This window comes from Oryzias latipes, chromosome 9, assembly GCF_002234675.1.
Source record: "Oryzias latipes chromosome 9, ASM223467v1".
Lineage (NCBI taxonomy): Eukaryota > Metazoa > Chordata > Actinopteri > Beloniformes > Adrianichthyidae > Oryzias > Oryzias latipes.
In genome coordinates, this window is record NC_019867.2 from 6,505,048 (window position 1) to 6,531,433 (window position 26,386).

Sequence of the window (26,386 nt, forward strand, 5' to 3'; positions counted from 1 at the left end):
AGGAACCTAAGAATACATAAATTGCCTAAACTCCAATTTTCCCCCAACCTATGACCAGGATTTAGACATAGGCAAAGTTCAGGTATGTTGGCCCTTACCTTCAAATGAGGAAATGGGCTCCAGGATGCCAAACTGCTTGAGAACAGCCATGAAAAGAATGACGACCACTCCGATGGCCAGCAGCTCCATGTCTTGGATGCCCATGATTTTCAAGTTACTTGGGGGATCTTAGTCTCACAGTTCAGACCCCTGCGGGGGTGAACAACCGAGACCCCTGAGAGCCAGAGTCTCACAAGGTTGAGTCAAAAAGAGTTTTTAAAAGTGGTGAGCTTCAGGACATGAGCCTTCAGGCTCAAAAAGAAGCACGAGAAACGGGCCATCCAGGTGGAAGACGGCTGAACACCTGGATGGTGTTAAAGTGAAAAATAGGCAGAAATCGATAGAAATGGAAAAACTCCCGTGAACCCGCCAGGGAAAATAGAGTCTGGATGATGAGCCTTTTTTTTCAAAGTGCAGTAAAAATCACCTTATAGTTTTTTTTTCCCAGAGCAAATGGGAGCCTCTTTATTAGCTACTTTCAATCCTCACTTCACACTTTCTGCTGAAACATTCTACTTTAGTGTCATATAAAAATATATAACAAAGGAAAAGCAGAAATGATGACCTGGTGTCCATTTTCATACTGTGGATCCCACTGCAGGGGGGGAACTGCACCTTTAAAAGCCAACAAACATGGCAACACAAAGAACAAACCACCTCAATGTGAGCAATAACCACTTATCACAGCTTTAAAAAAGTGAACAAGAATTGAGAACAACTACAGTTGGGAACATCCGCCACTAGAAGATGACATGTTGCTCCTCGATGTCCACACAAAATAAATGAGCAGACAGAAAACTGTTGACTGATCATCCCAATTTGTTTTGGTGTATTTCTTCTACGGAGCCCTGCAATCCTCAGGGAAGTCCTACTGATTTTACTCGACAGTCCTCAGCTTATGTTTTTTGTCCGACTATTCAGATATGAAAACTGAGCAAGGAGGGAAATCCTGAGAGGCTGCGAGGATCTGTGAGAAACATCCTACCCTGATGTTCTTCTCTTCTTCCTTTTATCCCCGCCTGCATGTATTTCCAGCTCCTCTTTTGGTTTGGTCAGCAGTCCCGCTGAGCTTTGAGACTGAAGTGCGTTCTCCACCTGAGGCGGCTCACCCATGCCCTTCTCCTGGTCTGTGTGGACTCCCCCACACTCCTCCTCCTTCACCTTTTTTCTGCTTGATCTGCATCAAACTGCTTAACCCCTCCTCCTCCTCTGGCCCTTTTCCTCTCCTCTCTCGTAACTTTGGCCCATCATGTCCGTGACGCTCCTTTCTGTCTCCCGTCCCACTAAATCCAACAACGCTTCTGCATTAAAAGAAAACACTGGAGGACACGAGGAAAGGAAAATAACAATTCCAGTCAACAAATCAATAAAAGATGCTAATGCTTAAAGCTTCGTGTTATGAAAGTTTGAATGTTTTGATTTAAATGGTTTTAAGAGTTTTTTCTTCACCTTTTTAGTGGTCAAATTAAGTCTAGCAAACCTGTTTTCCAAAAAGAATAATTTAAGTGTCAAATATTTAACCATAATATTTGCTTCAAAAGTAAAGCTATAAATGTTTAAGCTACCTTACACTTTATTCTAGAAAAGCTCTAGAAATTAGCATTTTTGAGCACAGAACACGCTGCAAAGGAATCATAGAAGGTTTTTTTAGTAGTTAAAAGTTATGAAGATATATTGTTAATATGTTTATTTTGAGAATATTTATAACTTTTTTAATTTTTATACTCTCTAGCCTTTCAGAATTTGTTGGGTTTTTTATTGCTTCTTCGACAGGAAATACAACATTTGCCTTTGCTTCGATGCATTTCGTGTTCAAAGTAAGAAACCCGACTTCACTGCTACTTCTGTCTTTAATATCAAATAAATATGCAGAAAAGTCCAGAACTTGATGTTGAAGTGGAGCTAAAGTGATACAAAGCTAATTCCTTCAGCTTTGTTAGAGAATAACAACATTAAAGCAACAACTGAACACATCCTGCATTCAGGCCCTCCTGTCTCTGTGAAACGCAAACTGTAACAGCAGTGTTTATATTCCTAAAACAGTGGACCCATTCAAAGTAATTTTATCCTCTAAAATGTTTATCCACTCTGATGACTATCGTTTTTCCCCCCTGAACCCACCCAGGTTTTGTGAACACCTTTTCTGAAGGTGATGGTAAAAAAATCAGCCGAATAACACAAACTTGGCAACTCTAACTAATTTTATATAGTAATATACATTTTTTTCTATGTGTGAATGCTTAATCTATAATAATAATAATAATAATAATAACAATCCAGTCAGGAAAACTGAACTCAGTTACAATCTAAAAGTTGAGTTATTAAAAAAGGAAAAAAATAAATATGATCACGTTTTTTTTTCTCTGTCAATATTAACACCTCTATGTTATCATAGCTTAAAAACCCGCTCTTTTAAACAACAAAATAGAACCTAAATGGAGACCACCAGGTAAAACTGACATGTTCAAAGAATGTGGGCCATATGCCGCCAGAATTCAAATTTCCACCGGCTCGCAGGCGCCTGTCAGAAAATCAATTATTTATTATTTCTGGTTTTCAAATATGAAATTCACTTAAATTTGGGCAAAAACATTTTTAGATATGTTCTGTTTTAAGTGAAGGACTGAAAAGTATCCAATAGCAATGACATTTTAGTTAAACAGCTCATTTGCATTTAATGTTATTTTAAGGGTTCAAAGAATTCTGGTCACTTTTTACCTCGACAAATCTGGCCCTCTATGAAAAAAGTTTGAACACCTCTGAGGTAGGCAGAACTAAAAAACAAATGAAATGACCAGAAAACTTTCAGGTATTTGTAAGAATTATTTTATACATGTTGAACAAAATGCTCACATTGATTAATGAAGTATAGTGCAATATCAATAATTTGGTAGAAAATATTCCATTTTTTTAACTGAATGCATTTACAGAGTATTTTCCTTGACCCACTGCATCATTGTGTTCAGCTCTGACAAATATGAGTTTGTGTTAAGCAGGTCAGAAGAAGAAAACTGATGGATCAGCCGTTCTAAAAGAAACAGAATATGTGAATTTGTGTTAATTGACTTGGTAGAAGACGTCGATGAGAAACCCAAGTAAGAAAGATCAATAACTTCATTTTCCCATATTTCTTTTACACTCTGCAAAAAGTGTGTATTAAAAACATCCATCTCTCCAGGCATAGAGTTTATTCTCAATAAAAGTCACATTTTAGAAGCATACATTTGATCTGTTTTAGTCAAATGTCAACTTTCTGTTTACTCTCTGCTTCCATTCATTCTTCTGGATATTTATACTGTCCAGCATGTGTGGCTTTTGTTGTGCGTCTGTGTTTTTCATCTGCAAAGCCATTAGAACACTAACAGGGTTTTAAAAGGTGCTCTGTGCTGACACGGCAGTCTGCAAACGGAAAAGCGCCCAGACGCTTTGCTCTCAAACACATCAGCAAAGACCTTGACTGACGGGAAGACCCACTCGGTCAACACCTCAGCCTCCAGAGCGCCACAGCATTCCTCCTTGAATCAAATCTGTTATCCTTTTTTTTTTTTTTTTTTAGAAATCATCTGATCCTGAGTGTTTAGAACACCACAATAAAACTGATCATTTAAGATTTTCTTAAGCATTTGTGAGATCATTATTATAAATTGCCCAAGAGTCAGTACTAAGTAAAAAAAAAAGTAACAAATGTAACGTTTTTGGGGAAGACTGGCCTAAACCTGCGGAGCCTACCTGAGCGATGGTACCTGGCTGCGCTGTGACCGCAGTGAGAGAGGCAGCTGGGTCGTGAGAGGCGCCTCCTGGCCTCCACGGAAAGAGCTGCCATCATAGCTCCCATCATGCAGCTGTGCTGTCACAAGAGATCCGACAGGTTCAACGAGGTGGGGCGCTTTACACGGTCAATGTGAAAGCTTGATTAGATGTACAAATGTTAAAAACGGAAGATCTGAAATGAGAGCGACGAGAGGAACGTGAAGGTCTGAGCCTCACGGAGCAGAACAGAGAAGTGCTGACAGGTGTGGGTCAGAGCTCCACAGTTTGTGTGTCTGTGTGTGTCTTTGTGTGTTCAGGACAGCATTTGTGAATCCGTTTGAGTTTGTGACACCGGTGTGAGAGACAGAAGATGAAAAAGAGCCGGGGATCAAACAGGACTCTGGAGCTTTTTGACCTTTCACTCCCCACACCTCCACACGCCTTTCTTCTTCTGTCTGTCCCACCCCTTTTCTCCCCCCTGATCAGTGCGGACGTCACTGGAACTCCTACATACACACGCCATCAAATTTACTAAAACAACAGGTTTGGCTTTACATTGACAATTTCCTGCATTTGGTACATTTTGCAACCTCTCCTGTTAGTTTTTGGATCAAAATTGCCCTAACTATAAACACTAAGCAATATTTTTAATTATATGTTTCATATATTATATGTCAGGGAGCAAAAATAAACATTCATCACTCCAATTTTAGTTTTTAGACAAAAAGGGAACATTTATTGGTTATTTTCAAGTATTAAGCACTCCGTTTTGTTATTTGATAATAACCAATAAAAACTAATTTTTTCAAATTCAAATTCAAATTAATTTTATTTATGAAGCACTTTTCATGTCAAACAGACAGCTCAAGGTGCTTTCCATAAAAACAAACAAGTACACAGTATAACCAATCCCCACACATGTAATAAAATAATTAAATAAGCCCCTCATAACAAAATACACAAAAACAAGCACAAGTAAAAGAGAAATGACAGAGCTAAAGAAAAGAGAACCCAGAAGGTGCCGTCCACCCTGTCCTCCTTTGGCCGGGGTGTCAGCATCTATGCAGCACAAGCACAACTCATCCCCAGCACCCCCAGCATCACATTCTGTGTGATGTGGAATAATCATTTGTTCAAAAGTGTATTATATCTTTTTTAAGATAATCAATAAGAGCTTTACCTTTGTTATTTGGTAAATGCCATGTACTGAAAACGTGTTAATACTTTAAACAGATGTTAAGAACCGGATTATGACAACTATGTTAAAGAAATGATCATTCATTCATTCATTCATTCATTCATCTTCTTTACCGTTTTTCCCTTTCGGGGTCACGGGGTTGCCGAAGCCTATCCCGGCCACTTGTGCGGGATAGGCAAATGATCATATATGAGGTATTCATAAATTCGATTCAAGCAAACAACAAATTTGATTGGACAATCATTACATTCAATGGATTCAGTGACAAACTTGTGTAATGTGTGTATACGTGCAAATGTGTCTATTTATGATTTAAAACAATTATGTCAAAAACATATCTTGATTTTCATTTATTCATTTCCTGATCGATTTATAACTTAATATCTCAAATAGACTTGATATATCAGATTTTTATTTTATTGTCTTTTTTCCCCCCTTTTTTAAATGGCTTTCAATCAATCAATCAATCAATCAATCAATCAATCAATCAATCAATCAATCAATCAATCAATCAATCAATCAATCAATCAATCAATCAATCAATCAATCAATCAAAACACACAGAGGTTATTAATCAATGCAGCACATGTAAAACTTTTTTAAGAAAAATGTATTTTAACTGTCATCATGGTGCTCTATAAAACTACACATAGCAATATTTGCTTTTACTTTTGGGTAAAATCGAATACAACTTTATTGATTTTAAAAAGGGTAACTGACTTAAAATGTTATTTTTAATGATATCCTAACAGCATAATGACCTCTTTTTTGTTTTTTTACTACATACACGCACAGGAACTAACAGCCTGCAGTGAGACCTTCAAACATCATCGAGACCACACCAGAAACAAGCATGCTTGATTAAATGATCCCATATTTACAACAAATAAGTTAAATTTAGAAAATAACCACTAGAATTATTACTTAAAACACAAGAAAAATTTCTGATCTCTTTTTTCTTTAACTCTCCTGGGAGTTTCATAAGCCATTGTTGTTGTTTACAAGTAAATGGATGCTCATGTTAAAGTAATTATTGTACATTAGCAGGGAGAAAACGTCTGAGAATTCTGCGATGAAAATAAGCAAAAACTATACACTTTAACACTAGATTTTAAACTAAAAGTAACATACAGTCATTTTATTAAATCATATTATTTTTAATTGTTATTCATTTTGTTTTGTGTGTGTTAATTTTACAGATTTTTTTAATGTAATGCTCAACTTGTTTCTGTTTGGGTTGTGTCAATCAAAACAGCATTTGCAACCTTTTTTATGTTGGCTGTTATACCATCTTCATCCACTTAGGGGCGCTGTTCATCATCATGCTTGAAGCTGTAAAGGCTGCTTACTTTCATTCATGAAGACAGTAGAGACTGTGCAGAGATAACACTTAAATTTCAAATGAAAAGTCTTTTTCTTGTTTCTATCCTTCCTTGAAACTGTTTTTGTCAGCTTCGATGAACAACTTGCTTCCGTTATCTACGTCCAGACTAAAAGCTGAAGCTGATGTGGTTCTTGGCTCACTGCAGCTCCTTAATTGGAAGAGAGGGTGAGAAAGAAGAGCAGAGGACAGACTTGCCTCCAATCAATGATGAACAGAAGGACAAAGCGGTTATTAAAAGCAGTTAATTTGATGCAAATCTGAATGTCAGTCATCTGTTTTATTTTAGAAACTAAGTGCCATCGATTGAAAGACAAATAAAGTTTGGTCTCAATCTTTAAATTTAATTAATTAATTAATTTTAACAGAAATATTTAGTTTTACATAAACTGTGTTTCGATCTCTGAGCCCTCTTGTTTTAAAGCAGACCCACTGGTTTCCTTTAAACAAAAAAATATCACATTTTACACATTTAACTCTTTCTATCTATAACTATAACTCTTAGCAGAATGTTTTTTTTAAATCCACCAAAAACTACAGAATTCCCCACCTTTTAACATTTGGACTAATTGAAAAGCCCCAAATGTCCTAAGAAGATACTGAAAGGAGTTGATTCAGTAGTTGGGAGACATTCTAAAAAAAAAAGACAAATTGCATTGCTGCTAATTAGGAGGTTAAATTGATGCTTTTTATGTAAAATGCCTGCCAAAAACTATTCTGTCCAAGGAAACTGCAATGAACTTAACGGAAAAATTTAAAGCAAAAACTTAATTTATGGGATAAAATCATGTGTTTCCAGTCAACGCAGGTAAACTTCTTTAACCCTTGTGCTATCCTAGGCACTTTAACGTGGGGAGTTGGGTCATCTAGACCCACTAGACTGTGCACTGAACCTTTTTTCTTCAATGATTTGTGATCTTCGCTGGTGTCCATGGATTACATGAAATCTTTCCACCTTTATCCACCTTTGTCATGGTAGGGAGAACACATCAATGTAAGGGTGGGGTCATCTAAGATAGCACAAGGGTTAAGTAAGAACAACAGTCCTCCTTTCACCTCACTGGCAAATCTCAAAAGTGTCAAAGTTCTGATATCGAAACCCCCCAAAATTGTATCCAAATATTCTGAATTTGCAGACAAAAAGTTTCTTCTAATTCTTTTATCAAACCCTTCATTACTTTCTCGCAATCCAACATAAGCCTTCTCTCTGTAGATTTAGTTCAGTCTTCTTGGTGATGGGATAGTCAGAGAATATTTTTACATTTTTGAAAGATTATTGAAATTATTCTAAAAGCAAATGTCCACAAAATGTGACCAAATGTTGAAGGTTTTACTCCACAAACGTTCGATTTTCAAGTATTTTTGGACAAATGATTTTCCCAACATCATGCGTCACCATGGCAACAAGTGTGCCTAATGCATACCCATAGATTTTAATACTGACATAGCTGTAGTTGTGGCATTTTTTTTGTCTTCTTAGGCGAGTTTTTTTTGTTTTTACTCTGAACTAAGCTTTTAATTGTTGCAAAAAAGAAGCAGTTTAAGTGCTTCGCAGAGCTGCTACAGTGTGTGGATTTAGTGGATTCACTCTGACATCTTTTTATAACACATTCTATGGTAGAACCCGCCATCAAACTGTTTTTTTTAATCATCATAGAAAATGTTCAATAAAAAATTTAATAATAACCTGTTCTACTTACAGACTCATGAACAAATAATTACAGAGCTGAACTGAAATGTTCAGGAAGTTAAACTTTTTTTTAGGTGAAGTTGACACAGAACCCGGGGACGTGCAGGCCGGATAGCTGCCGACCCTTCCCACCCTGGACATTCCCTACTGAAACTACTCCCTTCAGGCAGGAGGCTAAGGTCCATCAGGACCAGAACCTCCAGACACAAGAACAGTTTCTTTCCCTCTGCAGTCAGACTCTTAAACGCCCTGTAACCCCCCCCTAAATTTCACGTCAATGTCCAACCAGTCACCAGCCCACTACCTGCACCTTGAACATTCTCAGTTGCACTGTTTTGACACTCCTTGCACTACTGACTCTATTTATATTTTTTGTTATGTCCATTGTGTAAAAATTTTGTTGCTTACTGTTCTTCTGTTTTATGTTGCACATTTGCACCGAAACAAATTCCTACTCTGTGTAGCTACACAGAATATGGCAATAAAAACCTCTTGAATCTTGAATCTTGAATCTTGAAATTAATTTAGGAGTAGAAGACCCTGAAGTGTGGATCCCTGCACTATAGTTCTGTGACAGAACGGGGAACGTAACACAACACCGTAGAGCCACTAATGGTATCCAGAGGCTGAGTTTTCCTGTTCCCACTTGGATTCTGCATAGCAACAGTGACATTTCAGACCAAAGAGCCAAAGATAGTCGACGAGAAAATGTTTTTCTTTAAATTTCCCCCAAAAACATCAAATCTCGAAGTAACAAAATCTCACCTTGCATTGCCACTTTAAAGAGACACTCGAAGGACAGCAACAGGGTCGCAGAGAGGTGAAAATAACTGCTAAAAGCTTCTTCCACTTACAGCAGCAGCCATAAGAAATTAGCAGGTCACTGGAAGAGCATGGACGGCCATTACTGCCAGCAAGGGGGAGCTCCTTCAGTGTGAATGCAGAAAGGAATTAGAGGAGGGACCTTTATTGAACTTTACTCCCAGAAGTCACTGGTTTTCTTTCAAAAATAGTCGCAATATTTTAAACTAACCAGCTATCTTTCTTTCATTAAGTACATGCCTTTATTATAGAACATGTATAAAATTACTGCCATAAAAACAAAAGCAATTATGTATAAGAAGAATCGCAAAGAACAGAAATATTCAAAGCAGAAACTTCATTTAAGGAATAAAATGTTGTGACTCAAAGTTATTGCTGAAGACACACAAAGTCTATCATTGTGGACAAGTTTGTTTAAGAAAACAGGACACTAAGAAGCATGAATCAATGAGGAAATACCTTCAGCCCAGTGATATGTCTGCCATATTTACATATGGCAGACATATTTCCAACCAACACAACTTACATTTTTGCTTCAAATCTAGTTTGTGTGAACAGAAGAAAAATGTTAGAATCTACAGATGTGACATTTGGAGATTTTATTTAATCTGCATGACTAAAACCCTGACTTTTTTTATTTGAGGATTAGAAATGAAAAAAAATGTCCAAATTAGAATTTCCCCTCTGAGTTGTGGGCAAAACGGCTGGCACAGGCCGAGCCCGCCCCCACTTCTTATCACCCATCTGTTTATACTCTCTCCTGCTAGCCTACAGCCCATCACACCCCAACCTATACAGTTTTAAGACAGATTCCAGCTCAGGTGAGGAAAACCAAGATGTACATGGATCTAGTCATCCAAAAATACGATTTTCGTCGACAAAAACAATTTTCTTCAAATGCAATCAGAAGACAATAAAACCGTGTGAAATAATCTTCATAGATGAATCCTAATGAACAGGCATTAGTTTACCAAGTTTTATAAGAAGAGAGGCAACTTTGACTTTAAGCCACACTCAACATCAAACATAATTTCCCATCATCCTCCAAGTTGCCTGAAAAAAAGGCCTACAAAAGCTTTAGAAATTCACAAAAGTTTCTTTCTCACATTGAGAAACCAATGATCCATCATAATATTCAACAATATTATACACAACAAAATATTTCACTTTTTAATAAAGTTACAATATACGGAAAGCTATCATTCAAAGTAATTATCAATATATGTAGTTGTATTTTATCGAAACACTGAATTATCACTAAAACTACTTTTTGTAAACATAATTTACAAATCAATCCAAATATATTTGATACATTTAGAAATATAAGACCAAGATAAGAACTAAAACCATGACAGGTGATGAATGTGAAGTAAACGGACCGATCAGGCTATTTTTAACTACATAGAAGGTCAGAAAATCATAAACATTTTGATCTATAGATGCAGCTTCCTCGGTTTTCCCTATGGTTTCTTCTTTACTCTCCTGTAGTGTTTCTCATTCAGTGCTCTGCCAGTTATTCGCCCACTACTGTCTCAACCTCTTGACATCCTAACCACCCTCCATCACCACCACCCGTCCCCTCACACACACGACTCCTTCCCCGTGCTGCTATTTTTAGATGGCAGCTATTATGGAGGTGAGGGTTTGCCTTTTACCGATGCTCAATCTCTGTTTCCTCTAGACTGCTGAGATGAAGCAGATCCTATTACAGGCATTTCTTCCTTCTACCCCTGTGGTTTATTTTACTTTTACTCATCCTTCTCGTGTTTCACTCTGCAGCCAAGAGAGTTTGCACAAAATACAGTTTGCTAATCAATAAAAACATACAAACAGTCACTGTAAGATATAAGGATCCTGTATTTCTAAAGAGGTCAGCGATAAATAAAAATCATTTAACTTCACCTATAATGTCTTGATGAAAAAGAGGAGGGAAATAAATTACTGCAGCTGTTTCCAGAAAACCAGCTAAACCAAACATTTTTTGGTCTATTTTTGACTAAAAATACATTTTGCAAAAGCAAATTAGCATTAAGATTTCCAAAAAACATAATTTCAAAAGTCTCTGTTATTATCAATTTGGGAGGATAAGCTGAGATGTTAAGAATCACTGAGTTATCCATTTTTTATTAAAAATCTTTATTCCTTTCTATGTAATGTTTGTGCTTTAGCAATATCAGAAATTATGAGCAGCTTCTTTTATTGCTGAGAAAGTTGTTTACTTTTGTTGTTCTTGATAAAGATGCAAAGAGGCCAAATGAAATAATTGTCTTTATCACCATTTTCTTTTCATGTTCTTTGCTGGCAAAGCTCCAAAGCTAAAAGTGGCATAAAATGGTTGAAATAGATTGCCTGAAGAATGTATGTGTTTATTTATAGACCTTGGCGCAGAGGTAGAGCGGTCAACCTCTGATCAGAAAGTCGCAGGTTCAGTTCCCGCCTTGAAGTGTCCATGGGAAAGACACTGAACCGTATCTTGTTGGTGCCAGTGTAAAGCAGCCGACTTGCCATCTGTGTGGGACTGAAGTAAAGCTTTGGCACAGTTTCAATAAGGAAGATCTTCCTTACTCCTGGGTAAGCTGGTATTTTGTAACTCACTCTACGTACAAGCCATTCATCAATTAAGCTCGCACTCTAATTCCCCCACCTTATTTTTTCCATCCAATCACAATCATAGTTCTGCTTTTAATTCATGGGTGTTTATCTCTCTAAATTCTAGAAAGTTTTGCCGGCCCCCCTTCGCCCCTTTCTCCACCTGCACCAATTCTATACCGTGGACTGGCCTTGACCACGATGAGCCTCTGCTCTGAGGTTTATGCATCTATGGTCCAAGATGTCATCTACCCAGAGCCTAACTGCCAAAAGACTATGGACTATGTCATGAACATTTTGTATCACAAATGAATCTTTATTATTCCCATTCCCAAGATCTCGTCTTCTTGAAGTGCTCTGGGTCTTCTTTTAGACATATTTATTGCTGAAAAACGGCGTCTTTTGCCCACTAACACTCTGTAAATCAAGCAAAAACAAGAATTCCATCCGGTGAAAAATCCTGCAGATCAATGTTGGAATCTGCTCTAAACCAATGATTCCAAAACTTCTCTACAGCTTCCAGCCTTCACTTATTTTATGTGAGCAGTTTGAACAACACAGTCTTCATCCTTTAAACTGGTCCACAGATTGTTCTACTTGTGAGAGCCAAAGCCTTTCAGTGAAACTGTGAGGAAAAACACTAATTTCAATCCTAATGTCCTCATCAGACTGTATTTATTAATTTTTTTCATTCCAGATGATTATGCAGAGAACTTTTAAAGTACATTTCTCTGTATTTACAGTGAAAAGTTCTTATTTTTGTCACAGTCACAGACAGGAGGGATCAAAGGGATCATGTAAATTTCAGCCTTTTGCTCAAGTACACATTCACCTTCAGAGGCCAGTAATCAAACTATCAACCCTAATGGTCAACTCCTCTGCTTCCTGAGCTACGGTTATACCTGATAGGTAACTTTACAACGGATTTAAGCCACAAATCCCTCTACTGAGCACTGTTGTATATTTTTAGAGTAAACATCTGGGATAAAAGCAAGAAATGTACAAAAGAATTAAAGAATAAAAAGGGGAAGTGTGAAAAATCTAAAAACAAAGTTGGAAGAGAAGGAAAAAGAACAACAAAATATCAAAGGATGACAGCAATAGAAACCAGATAGGCAGGAAAGAGTGAGGGACAATAGGATAAAGGATGACTGGAGATACAAGTTTCAGTCAAAAAGTAAAATGATGTGGTTAAGCTGCAGGCGTCTGTAACTTAAGGAAGTTCTGCTGGTTGCATACAGAAGTGTAATGATGCAGGGTCTCATCTGGACCACTGGATGGAGCATCAAGACTTGAGTCTAACACACCAGGACTGCAGCCCGGCCTGAGCACGGAAAAAAAGGTCGGTTGCTCTAAAACACAGCAAGCAGCCAAATAAGAATAAAGAGATTATTTATCCTTGGATGCATGTTGATCTCTGCAGTAGATGTAAATGATGAAAACATGAACACAAACTACCTATTTTCTTTAAATAATCAAGAAACAACATGTTAGTCAAAACTGCTAGCGGCGTTGTTTGGCCCGCAAGCGCTACTTGCCCCTGCAGCCCTCTTTTGACCCACTCTCACTGGCCAAGCAGCTGCTACATACCCCTCACCATTCCCATCTGTCCCTGCCACCCGGGCCAGAACTGCACATGACAAATCCAGAAAAAAAAAACTTTTTTTCAAAATGGCAGCTTGTTCTGTTGCTTTTTTTCTCCATGGAAACCATTTTTCATTTTTTGGTTGACTGACGGTGACAAACAGATCTTTGTAACTATCAGAAGAATCGGTGAAAGTAAACTTTCGGGTTCCCATGGCAACAGAGGTTTTGTTGTTAACCAAGTTCCCATTCCTAATATATTCATATCATATGTCATATTATTTCGTTCAGCTTGAGCCACCCAATTTATGTATTACATTTCCATAATCTCAAGGTAAAAAGTATGCAAGCGACAAGAGAATGCCCCTTTTGCAAGCTTGCTATGCAAACACTGTTCAAAATCTCCAAACTTTCTTTCCCACATTCTTTTCCCCGTAGACCGAAATCCCTAGGACGAGTTTAAATTTGTAGAAGGTACTAAATGTCTTTTTTTCTTAAAGATTTCCCAAGGTCAAAGGTCAATGAAACATTGATCATGGTTGTCGACCAAACTTGGTGGCGTGTGGGTGAAATTTTGTGAAGATTGCTCAAATAAAGTTTTCTTTTCCCATATTGGTCAAAACTGTTAACTGTAAGAACAAAACGTAAAGACTGATTAATATCCAATGCTCTCCAAATATGTTTTTCTTTTCTTTATTAATCAGGACAGAAAATGAGAGAATGTCCTTGGTCAAAGCTGAAATAATGACTAAGAAGGTCAAATGAACCACAAAAGAGGACAGGCCAGGACTGCTGACCTGTAGGAGCTGACATGTTTGATAAATGAGTGCATTTGGTCCAATGATCTCTGGGTAATTGACCCTGAGGTCACCTGCCCAAAACAATGAGCCAGTCGAGCTTCACAGGCCGGGCGTGCTTCATCCGGTCTAGTCAGCCATCAGTCCTTTTACACCTGAGACAGTGGCGGCAGACAGCACCTGTCACCCCCTCCTGACCTGCTTGCACCCCTCCCCTCACCTTTGTCTTGTGCCTGCTTGCTGGTAATAATCCATTTCACCAGGCAGCACTTCATCAGAGCTTTTCTGGAGAATCTCGGCCTTTGCCACTTCCCAGAGTCCTTCAATCTGCCTGGTGCTGGCTCCACGCCGTTGGCATCCCCCAGCAGGCTGCCGTCGACCATCTTACCGTCGGCCTGGAGGGGGGAGGAAGACGGATTATTATGAATGTGGGGGGATTAAGCCCTCAGGCAGAATGAGTTACTCAACAAGAAAATTCACAGTTAAAAATATGTTTAGTGCCAAGTATCTTAAAATATTAAAAGTAAAGAAGAAGGCAGATGCTTGCTGAATGAGGGGATGGAAAATAAAATTAAGGTTGTAGAGAAAACGACAACACAAAGTAAATAAAATGTTGTGAATTATTACTCACTAAAGAAAAAAATCTGACTCAGAGTCATTTAATCTGTTATTTAGTGATTGGAGAAAAAGAAAAGACTGACGTGAAAGAAGAACACTCACCAACTGCTTTAAACATTTTTACAAAAATCAGTCGACTAACAAACAAACAAGAAATATTGAGTAGAACAGAGGTTGTCGACCTTTTTTTTACTCTCAGAGATAACTATCAGCTAAGTAACCCCTTTCTAAGGCAAGGCAGCTTTCAGAACCTGTCCTAGATATGGAACTTGAAACAATCAATTAACCTTAAAATAAAAAGTGCAAGACCGTCTCAATAGAATAAAAAAACTTACAGGATTGTACAAACTCAACGTAACATTTTGAAAGTGTAGAAATCACAAAGAGAGGCTTGTTTTCTTAATTGACTTTTGTTAATTGACCTTGTAGTCAATTGGCAATTCTGCAAAAATACACTTCCACTAAAGGTTGGGGGCTTAATGGGTTTTACTAATATGTTCTAGTCTGGTGAAAATGCAAATTAAAAAACTGGTACAAGGTTTTTTAAATAGTAGGGATGTAAAGAAAACAGATACGTAGAAAAAACGGTTTTAGCACTTGAAGTAACAGCAAAGTGAGTTTATTTTTTTTTTTTGGTGCAATACAAAGACACAACCAGCGTCATCTCCCAAATTTGGACTGGAAGAATCACGTTTTCACACTTATAATTTATTCCTGGATAATTTGGGAGCCAGAGCCTCTTTGCTTTCATATTCAGCCCCAATTTACCTGAGTAACTGTTACTATGCGAAACCAGCCCCCTCCAACTCATTCACATTCAGCTTTTGTGCCCCTTTTGTGTGGAAAAAAACAACTTTCCTGCCCTCATGCATATTTTTCAATATCTTGCCTTCACGTTTTCCCATCACCTTCCAGGAAGCACTGATTTGATCTGATGTGATCGAATTTATAGAGAATGAGTTTTCTTAAACTCCCCAAAAGCTCTATTAAGCTGCAACTGCTGGGTGCATGCATCATGCACTCGCAAATATGTGTAGCGGTGGAGATAAAAGAACAAACAGCAGCTCTGTTTGTTCTGTTAGAAAGGGAGGAAGGGATGGGATCATGCAGTGAGAGAGATCCACTCTGGGTTTGCCTTTTTTTAGGGTGAGTTGATCCCATGGGAGCCTGATCAGGCAAATACAGAAGCTCAACCAGGTTTTTAGCTAATATAAGAGAAGGAGAAAAGATAATATGAAAGGAGAACAAGGGCCGATTAGGTTCCTGGAAGAGCTGAAGTCAATTAGCATACTGAATCAGAGCCTGTCTGAGAGGAGGAGCAAAGGACGGCCAGAGGACAGATGGATGGAGAAAGAAAGATGGAAGGGTTGAATATAGGAAAGCCCTTTGAGGGGAATAAATTTGAGGTGCAGCTTCCACAGAGAAATAGGAAAAGGCAGAAGATGAAACAGCAAAGACAATAAAAGTAGAACATGTGCATCAATGCTAGACTAAAAAAAAAAAAAAAGAGCTGATGCGAGGCTTAATACAATGACAGCTCATCGAAATGAAAGGAAATGACGGGAAAAAAGCCATTTACTCCAAACCCTATCTCATCATATCAAGGAAGCAACAGCTGAGAGCAGTGATTTAAAAGCACAGAGTGGCAGTTCCTCTATAAAGGATAAATGGATGCAGACTTATTGGAAGAAGCTAGGAAGAGAGGGCCACAGGATATCCAATGCAGACACATGCAGAGTAAACAAAAAAAAAGAAGCCGAAGCTGCATTAGTTGTTTATTTACGGACTGCTGGACACGTATTGACGACGACTCGCACAAACATTTTTAACCATATCTCCTGCTCCTTAACGCTTCAGTTGGCTTTAACCTGAGGCAGCACTCCACACACACACACACACACACACACACACACACACACACACACACACTACTGAGCCCAGCCATAAATTTTTAAATATCCGTCACTGTTGCTGCTTCACTGAATCCCGCTTCACCCAAAATGTAAACTAGTCACAGTAAATGTCTTAACAAGAGACGCAGATTCATCAGGCTGCACAAACATTGGAGGCAGTGCCAACTGAAGGAGTCTCTTCTTTAAAACATTTGGGGGAGTGGACTGATGGTAAACTGTCCTTTCCATCTCACATTAAACATCTGCTGTAGTAAAAAAACGGCTCTGCTGGCCGTTTATTACAGAAACAGACACTGTCTGAACCCTGGTGTAAAAAAACACACTGGTTCAGACCAACTTCCTCCTAGTTCTGGATGAAAGAGTCGTTCTGTACATGAACGCTGCCTTGTCAGCCCTCCATGGCTGGGAAAAACAGTTTATCAAAGTGCTATGGAGTGAAAATAGACTCACTGGATTTGTGTATGCGTGTGTGAAATGCTTAAATTGGTCATTTGTGCCTGTTTGTGTATATATACTTGATTTGTAACTTATACAACACATTTTGTTTGCAACTGTGTGTACTTGCAATTTTATATTCACATGTACAGTAAAATATTTTTGAAAAATTACAAATGTGAAATATAATCTACGCACCAACTTCTGCACAGCTGCAGGGCGGCCATGGTGCAGATATAGAGCGGGTGACATCTGATTGAAAGATCGCATGTTTGATTTCCGCTATAGCGCCCATAACACGGAACCCCACATTGCTTTGGTCCCCAATCCCGGCAATAGCAGGCAGCGACAGGTCCCTCTTGATAACCAGGGGAGTTAATCAAATCGATGCAAGGACGCACTATGGAGAGACCTGATTGACCCTATCCATGACGTTAGACTTCCTTTTCCCCTTAATTTTCAGGACATATCTGTTAGACAAAGTGGAAAAAAGTGACACATTATTATTAGACATTCTTTAAAATCTAAGTTCAAAGCGGCTGATACGAAAACTCTGATGACCAAGCATTCTAGCAGCACTTAAAACGCATCATCTACTCACAAATCTGAAGACATGAATGGAGTCTCAGAACCCCTTGTGCACTTGTAGCTCTGATCTGTGCGTAAATGTTGTTGTGTGTGTTAGGTGCATACTATTTAAAGATCTGTATACATAGGAGTCGTTTTGAATTTTTACATTGTTCTAAGATCCCGTAATTTAAGCTGTGTGTGCGCAACTTGTATTTTGTGTTTGTAAGTTTTTGCTCTTTGAATGTGCATGCGAAAACACAATTGCAAGTACACACAACTACGAACAAAATGTACTTTATGAGCTAAAACTCAAGTATTACGCAAAGGCAAATCCAGTAAAACAACTTTCTCTCCATACAGTGTCCTCTGCTTCTTTTTTTTTAACTTGTCCTGTCCAACAGCTGAGCAAACAGATGAAAGACGTGTTTTACTGTGACAATAGGGGTTGTGATTCTTTTGACATACCAGATGTATATATGGATTAACCCCCTTTGTAATTTAGGCCAAACTTTATTAATCTTACTTATATTTGTAAAAGATGTTGTTTGCTTCCTCATCAATTCTGAAATTTTATTAGTCATTTAATGTTTTTATGTGTGGCAGTGCCTCTTGGCCTGGTAGGTCTCTCTTGAAAAAGGGATTTTCCTTCCTGTTAAAATAAAGTTTAAAAAAACATCAACCACAACATGTGCAGTGAGCTCCAAGGCAGCTCAGAAGAGAAGAAATACAAAAAACATAAAATGGAGGAGATCACGTGAGGAGGAGGAAGACTCTAACATCAACATGTCAATTGATCCTGATGGAGAGCGACAAACCTGGCAACCCCTAAGACAGAAATAGACTTCAAAGGAGAAATCTGCCAGCAACAGGGGGCATTATCCAAAACCGTCTCCGCAAAGACAGACAGATTCTTTTTTCAACCACAACCCAAATTCCAGCAAACCCAACGGTCTGAGATACATGCGAAATTCTATATTTGCTGTGAGGAAACAATGACAATGCCTGGAAAGAGGAGCTATATGTCAGACCCTGAGGGAGCACCGCGGGAAAAAAAACATGAGAAAGTGCATTTTAGATCGACTGCAATCAGCTAAACCTAAAACTTGGTGAAGTGGTTTAAAACCTAGTGACACAAAAACACAAAATTCTTTTTTTTTGGAAAATCCTGAATGCAAAACCTCCTTTTTAACAGCTTTAATTTCTTTAAGCTATGTATTTTAAATCTTTTTTTTTGTACGTCTGTGGGAGGAATATAAATGGGATGGCATGTGCTGAATGTGGGCTGGTGTTAAAATCATAAACGGAATTAACCCATAAGAACCCAGATCCATTTTTTCTTAAAAATAAAATTGTGTATTTTACCACGAACCAAGTGCACCACAGAATCCATTTTTGATCTTTTTCTATTACACTGATGCCACCATGGGTTCTTCTGGGTTAAACTCCTACAATCCCATAGATTGTCCATTCACATTTAGACCAAAAAACATGCATTTTCACCCTAAAGAGAAGATGTCTGCAGCCTTGTGATGTTATCTGAAAACTGTTGGAAGAGGCTACAGACCTCTCTGACAGGAAATAAAAGGTTGGTTGTATGGGCTGGTAGAGAAACTAAATGAATTTGCAAGATGGTGCACAAAAAGTAAATTACCAGCTGAGGAAAATAGTGTTGACATTGTGTTGACATGCTCTTGTAGCATTTTTATTATTATAAAGGACATGCAATAAGAAAATTAAGCTCAAAATTGCTCTTTTTTTTTTTAGGTGTTTCTTTATTTAAATTTTGTTGCACCGGTATTAGTTTGGGTCCTGCCCACAACTCAGAGGTGAATATCTAATGAACTCCTGCCGCTCTGCAGAAACTATGTCCTAAAGAATAACACAGGTTTTTGGATAAAAGAAAAACCCTGCAGCAAATCATTACTAAAATTCCACTGGGAACGCTTTTAAAATAACTCAAAAGATAATCAGGGTGGGTCTTTAAAATAGCAGGTCATGAGGTCATGCTTTTTGTTCAACAATATGAGGAATTTTTTTAAAACTGATCATTTAAACATTACAAGCATTTATGCATTCATTTTGATTATGAGTTTGGCACAAAAATCAAGTGAACTAATCATTGCATTTGTGCTGCATCACTGCTCTTCATAATTTAAAAAGCGAACCTCAGAAAAAGCACGTCAGTGAGCATTTGAAAGCAGTCATGGAGAGGAATGGAAACTACCAGGCACACAGTCGAGTAATTTAGTCTTAGAGGAAGAGGGTCTCTATTATTTAGTATTCAATGATTACCTGGTCACCCCAGAGATGCAAGCATCTCAAGTGTCATTTTCTATTGCTTTGCCTCTATGTCTTACGTGGAGGTTTTTCTCTTTTTTTCCTCAACACAATCAAAGCTTCAGTTTTCAACAAAACTACTGGAACATAATGATGTTTTTTTTTCCTAGCAAGTCCCACTGCTTACAGCTTTGGTCTTTTCCGTTATAGAAAACCTTTTTCTTGCCTCCTTCACTGAAATGATAATAATCCTGTCACTCCACACACTGTCATCCCATTTTTACTTAATGGACATGAGGAGAACGACAACATAAACTCCCGTATTAACATGAATGAAGTCAGGAACAGAAACAAGGAAACACTTAAATCCCTTCACGCTGTAATTCACAACCTACTATTAATCTAGGACTCCACTTAATTTAGCATAATATTGTGCAAAAAAAATAAAAAATACAACTCAAGAAATATACTTTACATAATTGGAAATGAGTTCAGGAATGAAGGGGTTTAGTAGAGGAAACAATGGCGGCAGTAAAAGGATATTAAAGACTAATTAACACATAATGGGCTACAATAAGTTCAACACGAAAAAAAAATGATGTAACGTGAAAAAAAACTTTTGGTTTATAATTGTATAAGTAAAATTAAAGACAGTTCGCTTAACCGCTTATTAAAATAATATTTATGAATTGATATTTCTAAAGCTAATTTAGTAAACAAAGTAAAACAATAAATATTCGACCAAATAAAAAGCTAATAAAAAAGTTTGAAGTTTATTTGTGATCATTTTTATAGTAACTTTCACCCTCAGATCCTCAGTGAGACTCTTCAATGAGCAAGGGCCATAAACAAAGGATGATTATTAATATTTGAATAATCCCCCCCCCCCCCCCCCCCCCCCACTGAAGATCTGAGGATTCTGGGCGGCTTGCATCATGAGATCAAGCCCTCTACATAAATGCTTGCAAAACTGCATGGAGCTTTATAATCCTTTCTAAAAAAACTGACTGGATAACTTGAGCTTAGCCAGAAAGGAGAGCACCGTGAAAGGAGAGCATGGCAGCGGCCCACTCTGAAAGCCCTCTCTGCACATCTTTCCCTGAGAACCCAAGAACAAGTTTTCATCTGAAGTTAATTTAACAATGTATTTTTTCTTTATTCATTTTGGAGAAGCAGCAATGACTAGCAGCCAAAAAGTAAAAGAAATTAAAAAATGTAAAAGTTAATTTTTTGAATTAAAAAAACAACTATAAAACAGTAGCCAAGTGGTTCTCCGGGGCAGGGTGAAGCTATAGCCTGTTATAAATCTTCTAAAGTCTTCTTGGTACCAGAGTGGATGGCCATTACAGATGAAAGGTTCAAAAATTACATATTTCTAACGGTTTTATATTATTGTTGTTTTTATTTCATTAAAAACTATTGCTTTTGTTATTTCTGCAGTGCTTATAGAAACTTATATTTCTTAAACTTTGCCAATGATAATGACAATATTGACTCCAAAACTGGGGGGCAAGTGTGAGGCAAAGCTTTTTTTCTGGGGGGAAGCTGCCCTTCTTTCCCCCTCTAGTTCCGCCCCTGCTCCAGGGATCTGTAAAGACAACTGTACAATGATTTTTTTATTGATTCATGAAATAAACATTTGCAGCAGTTTTCTGTCTTAGATATTAAAACACTTTCGAAAAAGCAATGTGAACCAGTCTGCGCTGACGGGGCCCATTATCACGTTTAATTAGATTCATCTGATACGCAACAATTGCCTTGAATCTTGATGAGTTTGTTTGCTTATATGCAGGATGACCTGTAAAATGTTTCCCCTCATTCTTCCATCTTTCCACTTGCCCAGTTGTTGCTGGTCGGTTAAGGTTAGACGTTAAGAAAAGTTTGAAAGCATAAAATATGGGTTTATGGAATACTAGAAAACATCTATCGTTCATGAATCTTAGTCCTTTGCTGCCACTTCAGACAGATGTTACCAAATAGCAGTTCTAAAAAAAATTGTATCTCTGTTTCTATCATTATCTGCTTTAATTGAGGTTATTTAGAGTCAGAGCTACTGCATCGATAATGAAATCTCATCATTTATGAGGACAGAAAAAAAAAACACATGCTTGTGACACATGAATCCAAGAACAAAAACAAAATAAGCCCGACTGCACAGACTATATAGGTCGCCAACATAAACACACATACATTTCTTAGGTCTGTGTTTAAGAACCACCCACCTACGGCGGCTGCAGCGTAGAGATACTGTGCTCACAAAGCCCCTCCGGGTTGGTAAACAAGTTTATCCCCAGAACTGATGAATCAATTGAACAAATCAGGTGAAGCTGATGGTTTGCAATTTAAATAGATTTATGTGGTTCATGGGTGTTGACCTGTGTTCAAGGGAACACGTGATAACAGTCACCTGCCCTTCACCAAGTCAAATGACAAACCAATCAAGAGAAAGTTTATATTTTATTTAAGTAAAGGGGTACTCTTTCCCAACAGTTCAACCCACAACTCAGAGGCTAACCCTAGAAACGATGTCCTAGAAAACAATTTATTTTACCTAAAAATGATAATCAAAATTAAAAGACCACTGGGAACGTTTTGAAAATAGATCAAAAGATGATCAGAGAGGGACTTTTACTCAAATCTGACTCGCATCAAACTTATCTGGACAGAGACCCCAAACAGGAACCTTCTGGCTTCGAGGCTTCAATAGAAAGCAGCCTTCTCCTAGACAGATGGGGTGAAATATTTATTAAAAATACCTTTTGTTTGTTAATTTCTCTGTGTCCGGACACGGTTGTTTACAAAACTGACGTTTTGTTTTAGTCTAGATTGTTTTAAAGCATTTTTTAAACATTTTGCTCCTGCTTGTTCTCATGTCAGTTTAATTAAATGTATAATTATTAAAACATCCAAATCAATTATGTTCAGGCTAAAACTTTGACTTACCTAATTTTTTGTATACCTTTCGTTCTTTTTAAACGCAAACCTGTAAGTTAATTTGATTGATTGGTAAAACTAATTATTATATTTTTTCATATGTTTGGTTGCTTCAGAAGAAACATACAAAAAAATAATAAAAATAAAACCAGATTTTTGCGTTAAAAATTACTTAAAACCCTTTATCATTTTTAGTGTGGACACTGTGGTTTACTGCATAAATGAAAGCAACAAATAAAAATAATCATTTCTACAGTTTCTACAATTATTAAGATAGAATTTAATGAGAAAAAAAAAAGTTTTGTTGCCAATCATATAATGACAACCAAAGCTCTGTGTCAAAGTTTTTCTTCTCATCGTTTATTCTTCAACAAATTCACTGATGCAACTGATGTGCAAGGAACAGAAATAACACAGTGAGAGTGACACAATACATGTTACCCACACAAAAATAATGCACACGTGTGATGGGAAGCAGCGTCCCTGTCATTAGTCGCTCCCATAAATATTTATTGTGTCTCATCGCCTTGGTTGTCTGCTAAAGTCTGTACTCGGTTGCTTCGCCTCGCCGTCCCCTTATTCCTCCCAATTTATTTCCCCGTCAATCACTTCCTCTCGAGCTCCTCAGCCGCCTCTCCGCTCATAATGTCACCTGTCACCAGGCTGCTCTCCAGGTGAGGCAGCGCTTCCAACTGGGATCTGCTCAGGGAGACTCTTCCCCCACAATCTCTGGTGTTTGGAGACAAATGAGAAGAAAGGCAAAGGGAGGAGTGCAGTGACAGGCACTGACAGCACAAAGGAAAAGAGAGCACTCCATTTTCAGATAGGAAAACCTTTACACATCATTTCCAGAGGACTGAGGGGCTTCCAGATCTTTTCCATACACAGAATTACACTTACAGGAAGCGTTCTTTATATTCTTTTTGTTTGGTGTGTTCATAAACGACACTTGCCTGTACGTGTAGGTGATCTGGATTTATAACAAACTCTAAAGATATCAAATGAACACAGCAAAAACCGAATCCTAATAAACTAAAAAGACCCCTTCTTCAGGCAAATGTGTCTTGCAAGAAATTGTTTCTTATCAATAAAGTTTTTCAACAGCAAAATGATCTTAGTTTAAGAAAATATGTCTTAGTGACTTAATGAGATTTTAAAACAACAAACTACATCTGGGCATTTAATCCATAACTAAAAACTAACAAAAAACAAGTAAAGAATGTCTTCAAATAACCCTTTCTGCACATTTTAATAACTACTGGTACACTCAAAACAAAAGCTCTGCCATTTTAATAAATGATGATTCATGATTTTAACTTTAATTTCATCATCTAAAGTAGGGCTGGGCGATATGGTCTAAAAATAAAATCGGAGATTTTTTTATTTTTTTATTCGATTTCTGATCCCCCCCCTACTGAAAGAAAGCAATAAGTACAAACGGCAGACAACTTAAAACAAATTTTGCTTTTATTTAATCAAACGCAAGACAAATGTAACCCCCATTTCTGGGATGAATAATAAATAAATGAACACACTCTTGGAATCAAAGTCCCAGATGTGTTTTAAGTCACACTTTGTAGTCTGCACCATTTTCTAAAGGATTAACAATACAGCTCATATCTGGGGTCGAAGGTTTTAATTAAATTGATAAACCCAGTCTTCTCAACAGGTACCATGTCTTTGGCGATATGCAAAGCGACCGCTTCGGTGATGAAGCAGCAGGAGTCGCCAAAAATGCACCATTATACAAAAACTCGATTTAGTTATTTTTTAATTCGCCTGTAACAAAAATTCGAATTAATTCATTAAATCGATTTTTCGCCCATGCCTAATCTTAAGATAATTCTGTTCTGTGTGACGTTGTTTCTGCTTTTTCAGGAGAACTCCTGTTTGACTCTCCTGCAGGTTAATTCTTATTGTTTTTTTTATTTTATTTGTTTACATAAACTGTCTTTCTGTCCATTTGTGTCCATTTGTTTTTAGCTGCATTTTTAGGGATCCATAGCATAAAATGACATTTGTAAATCAGAGCGTGTGTATTTGTGAAACAGGTTGTGTGCATTTCTGATTATTGAGACTGAATTAACTCCATATAGATGGAGCAGAGCAGGAAGACCAGTGTATTTTCTAAGTTTAAAAAGTTCTTTAGCATCTTTTCATCTGCTCCTGATTCACAACAACTTGAAAAAGAGATACTCAGAAATGGTTAATTTTCTCAATATATGTCCTCCATCATCAGAAAAACACCATAAGAACATGTTAAAACACTAAAAAACCCAATTTTCATCAGAGTGGGTCTTTAAACACAATTTCTTATGTCATTCACACTTTTCCCAAGAGTTGTTATTGAGTAATGACAACCACATTTTGTCCATTTTTTTTTTTTTGGATGACCATTGTCATTTTTTTCCATTGCATTGCAACTTTTATGATTTTGACCAATTTTGTCAAAATTTGGCAAAAGTCAATCAAAAAGATTATGAATCACAAAACATTTAAAAGCCCCCCCTTCATAAAAAAATGCTCTTAGAAAGAACAGATGGTGTTGTCATGTCAACAGATGAGAATTGGTAAACCAGAACAAAAGAAGCGCAGCAAAGAAAACCCAAAACAGTCAGCTGGACGCAGACCAGCCCACAGGTGCTGCCCGGTGGCCCGGCCATCATTTGGTTTTGGCCGTCTGCCTCGGAATAAAAACTCAACGGTTGCTGTAAGCTGAAACGTAAGCATTGTTAGGCGTTCCAGTGACACGACTTACTGCGTCTGTGTATGAGTCCTCAACTGTATGATGGAGGCAATGTGACCAGGCTGATGGTCGAAAGCTGATACTATTTGTGTCCCGAGCGCTTGAGCCTCTCAGTATGGCTGTCAGTGCTAATCACTGTGTCTGTGGGAGGATAGCACATCCATATGGACTGCATGCTGTGTGTGTGTTTGTGTGCAAGAGTGAGAGAAAGAGTGTAAATTATATTGATGCTGGAGTTTTCATGTGGAGACAGAATTAATGCCCCAGGGAGGCTTTCAACAAGAGGGAGAAAATGCACTTTAGCTAACAACTTCTCCTCATCCTACATCTCACGCAAAATAATATGGCTTATTTATCCTTTTTCCATGTCTTTCTTTTGTGTAAAGCAATGGCATTACCTTTTTAGTGGTATTTGTTTTCCTGTTCCTTTTCTCTGTTTTTATTTTTTTTATTTCTTTAAATGAAATTACTTTTTATTTTGAGCTGGTGCTTTTGGCAAACCAAAATAAACTACATTAAATTGCATTTTGTTGCTTTTTAAACCAATTTACAACCATGTGAAAATGTGTTAAGCATGTAGATAGAAAATATGTATATTGCTATTGGTATTGGGCGGCAGTAGCTCAGGCGATTGAGCAGGTTGTCCAATGATCGAAGGGTCAGCGGTTCGATCCCCGCTCCCCCCAGCCAACTGTCGTTGTGTCCTTGGGCAAGACACTTCACCCTCCTTGCCTCCAGTGTGGCTCCACTAGTGTGTGAATGTGCATGAATGATGGTAGGCGCGAACTGGCAGCCACGCCTCTGTCAGTCTGCCCCAGGGCAGCTGTGGCTACAACCATAGCTTACCATCACCAAGTATGAATGAGGAGTGAATGAATAATGGACACATTGTAAGCGCTTTGAGCATCTGGAAAAGCGCAGATAAATCTAATCCATTATTATTATTATTATTTAGATTCCTGGATGGTACTTGGTAGTACATG

The 26,386-nt window shown here is 37.8% G+C and overlaps 1 protein-coding gene across 9 annotated transcripts in view; it reads right to left on the reverse strand.

Annotated features, from left to right (window-relative positions):
- Nucleotides 1–26,386, reverse strand: part of LOC101175167 (calsenilin) — a 63,367-nt gene that overhangs the window by 19,163 nt on the left and 17,818 nt on the right. For 4 of the 9 annotated variants that reach the window (XM_020705764.2, XM_020705765.2, XM_004072184.4 and 1 more), the window contains exons 2-3: nt 14,131–14,305; nt 6,336–6,338 (exon numbers count right to left, since the gene is read on the reverse strand). In XM_020705764.2, coding sequence (XP_020561423.1) covers nt 6,336–6,338; nt 14,131–14,305 — 178 coding nt within the window. Of the gene's footprint in view, nt 1–98; nt 324–3,828; nt 4,137–6,335; nt 6,339–14,130; nt 14,306–26,386 lie in introns of those variants that run through there. The other 5 variants (XM_011478914.3, XM_020705763.2, XM_020705768.2 and 2 more) reach the window with 4 other exon arrangements.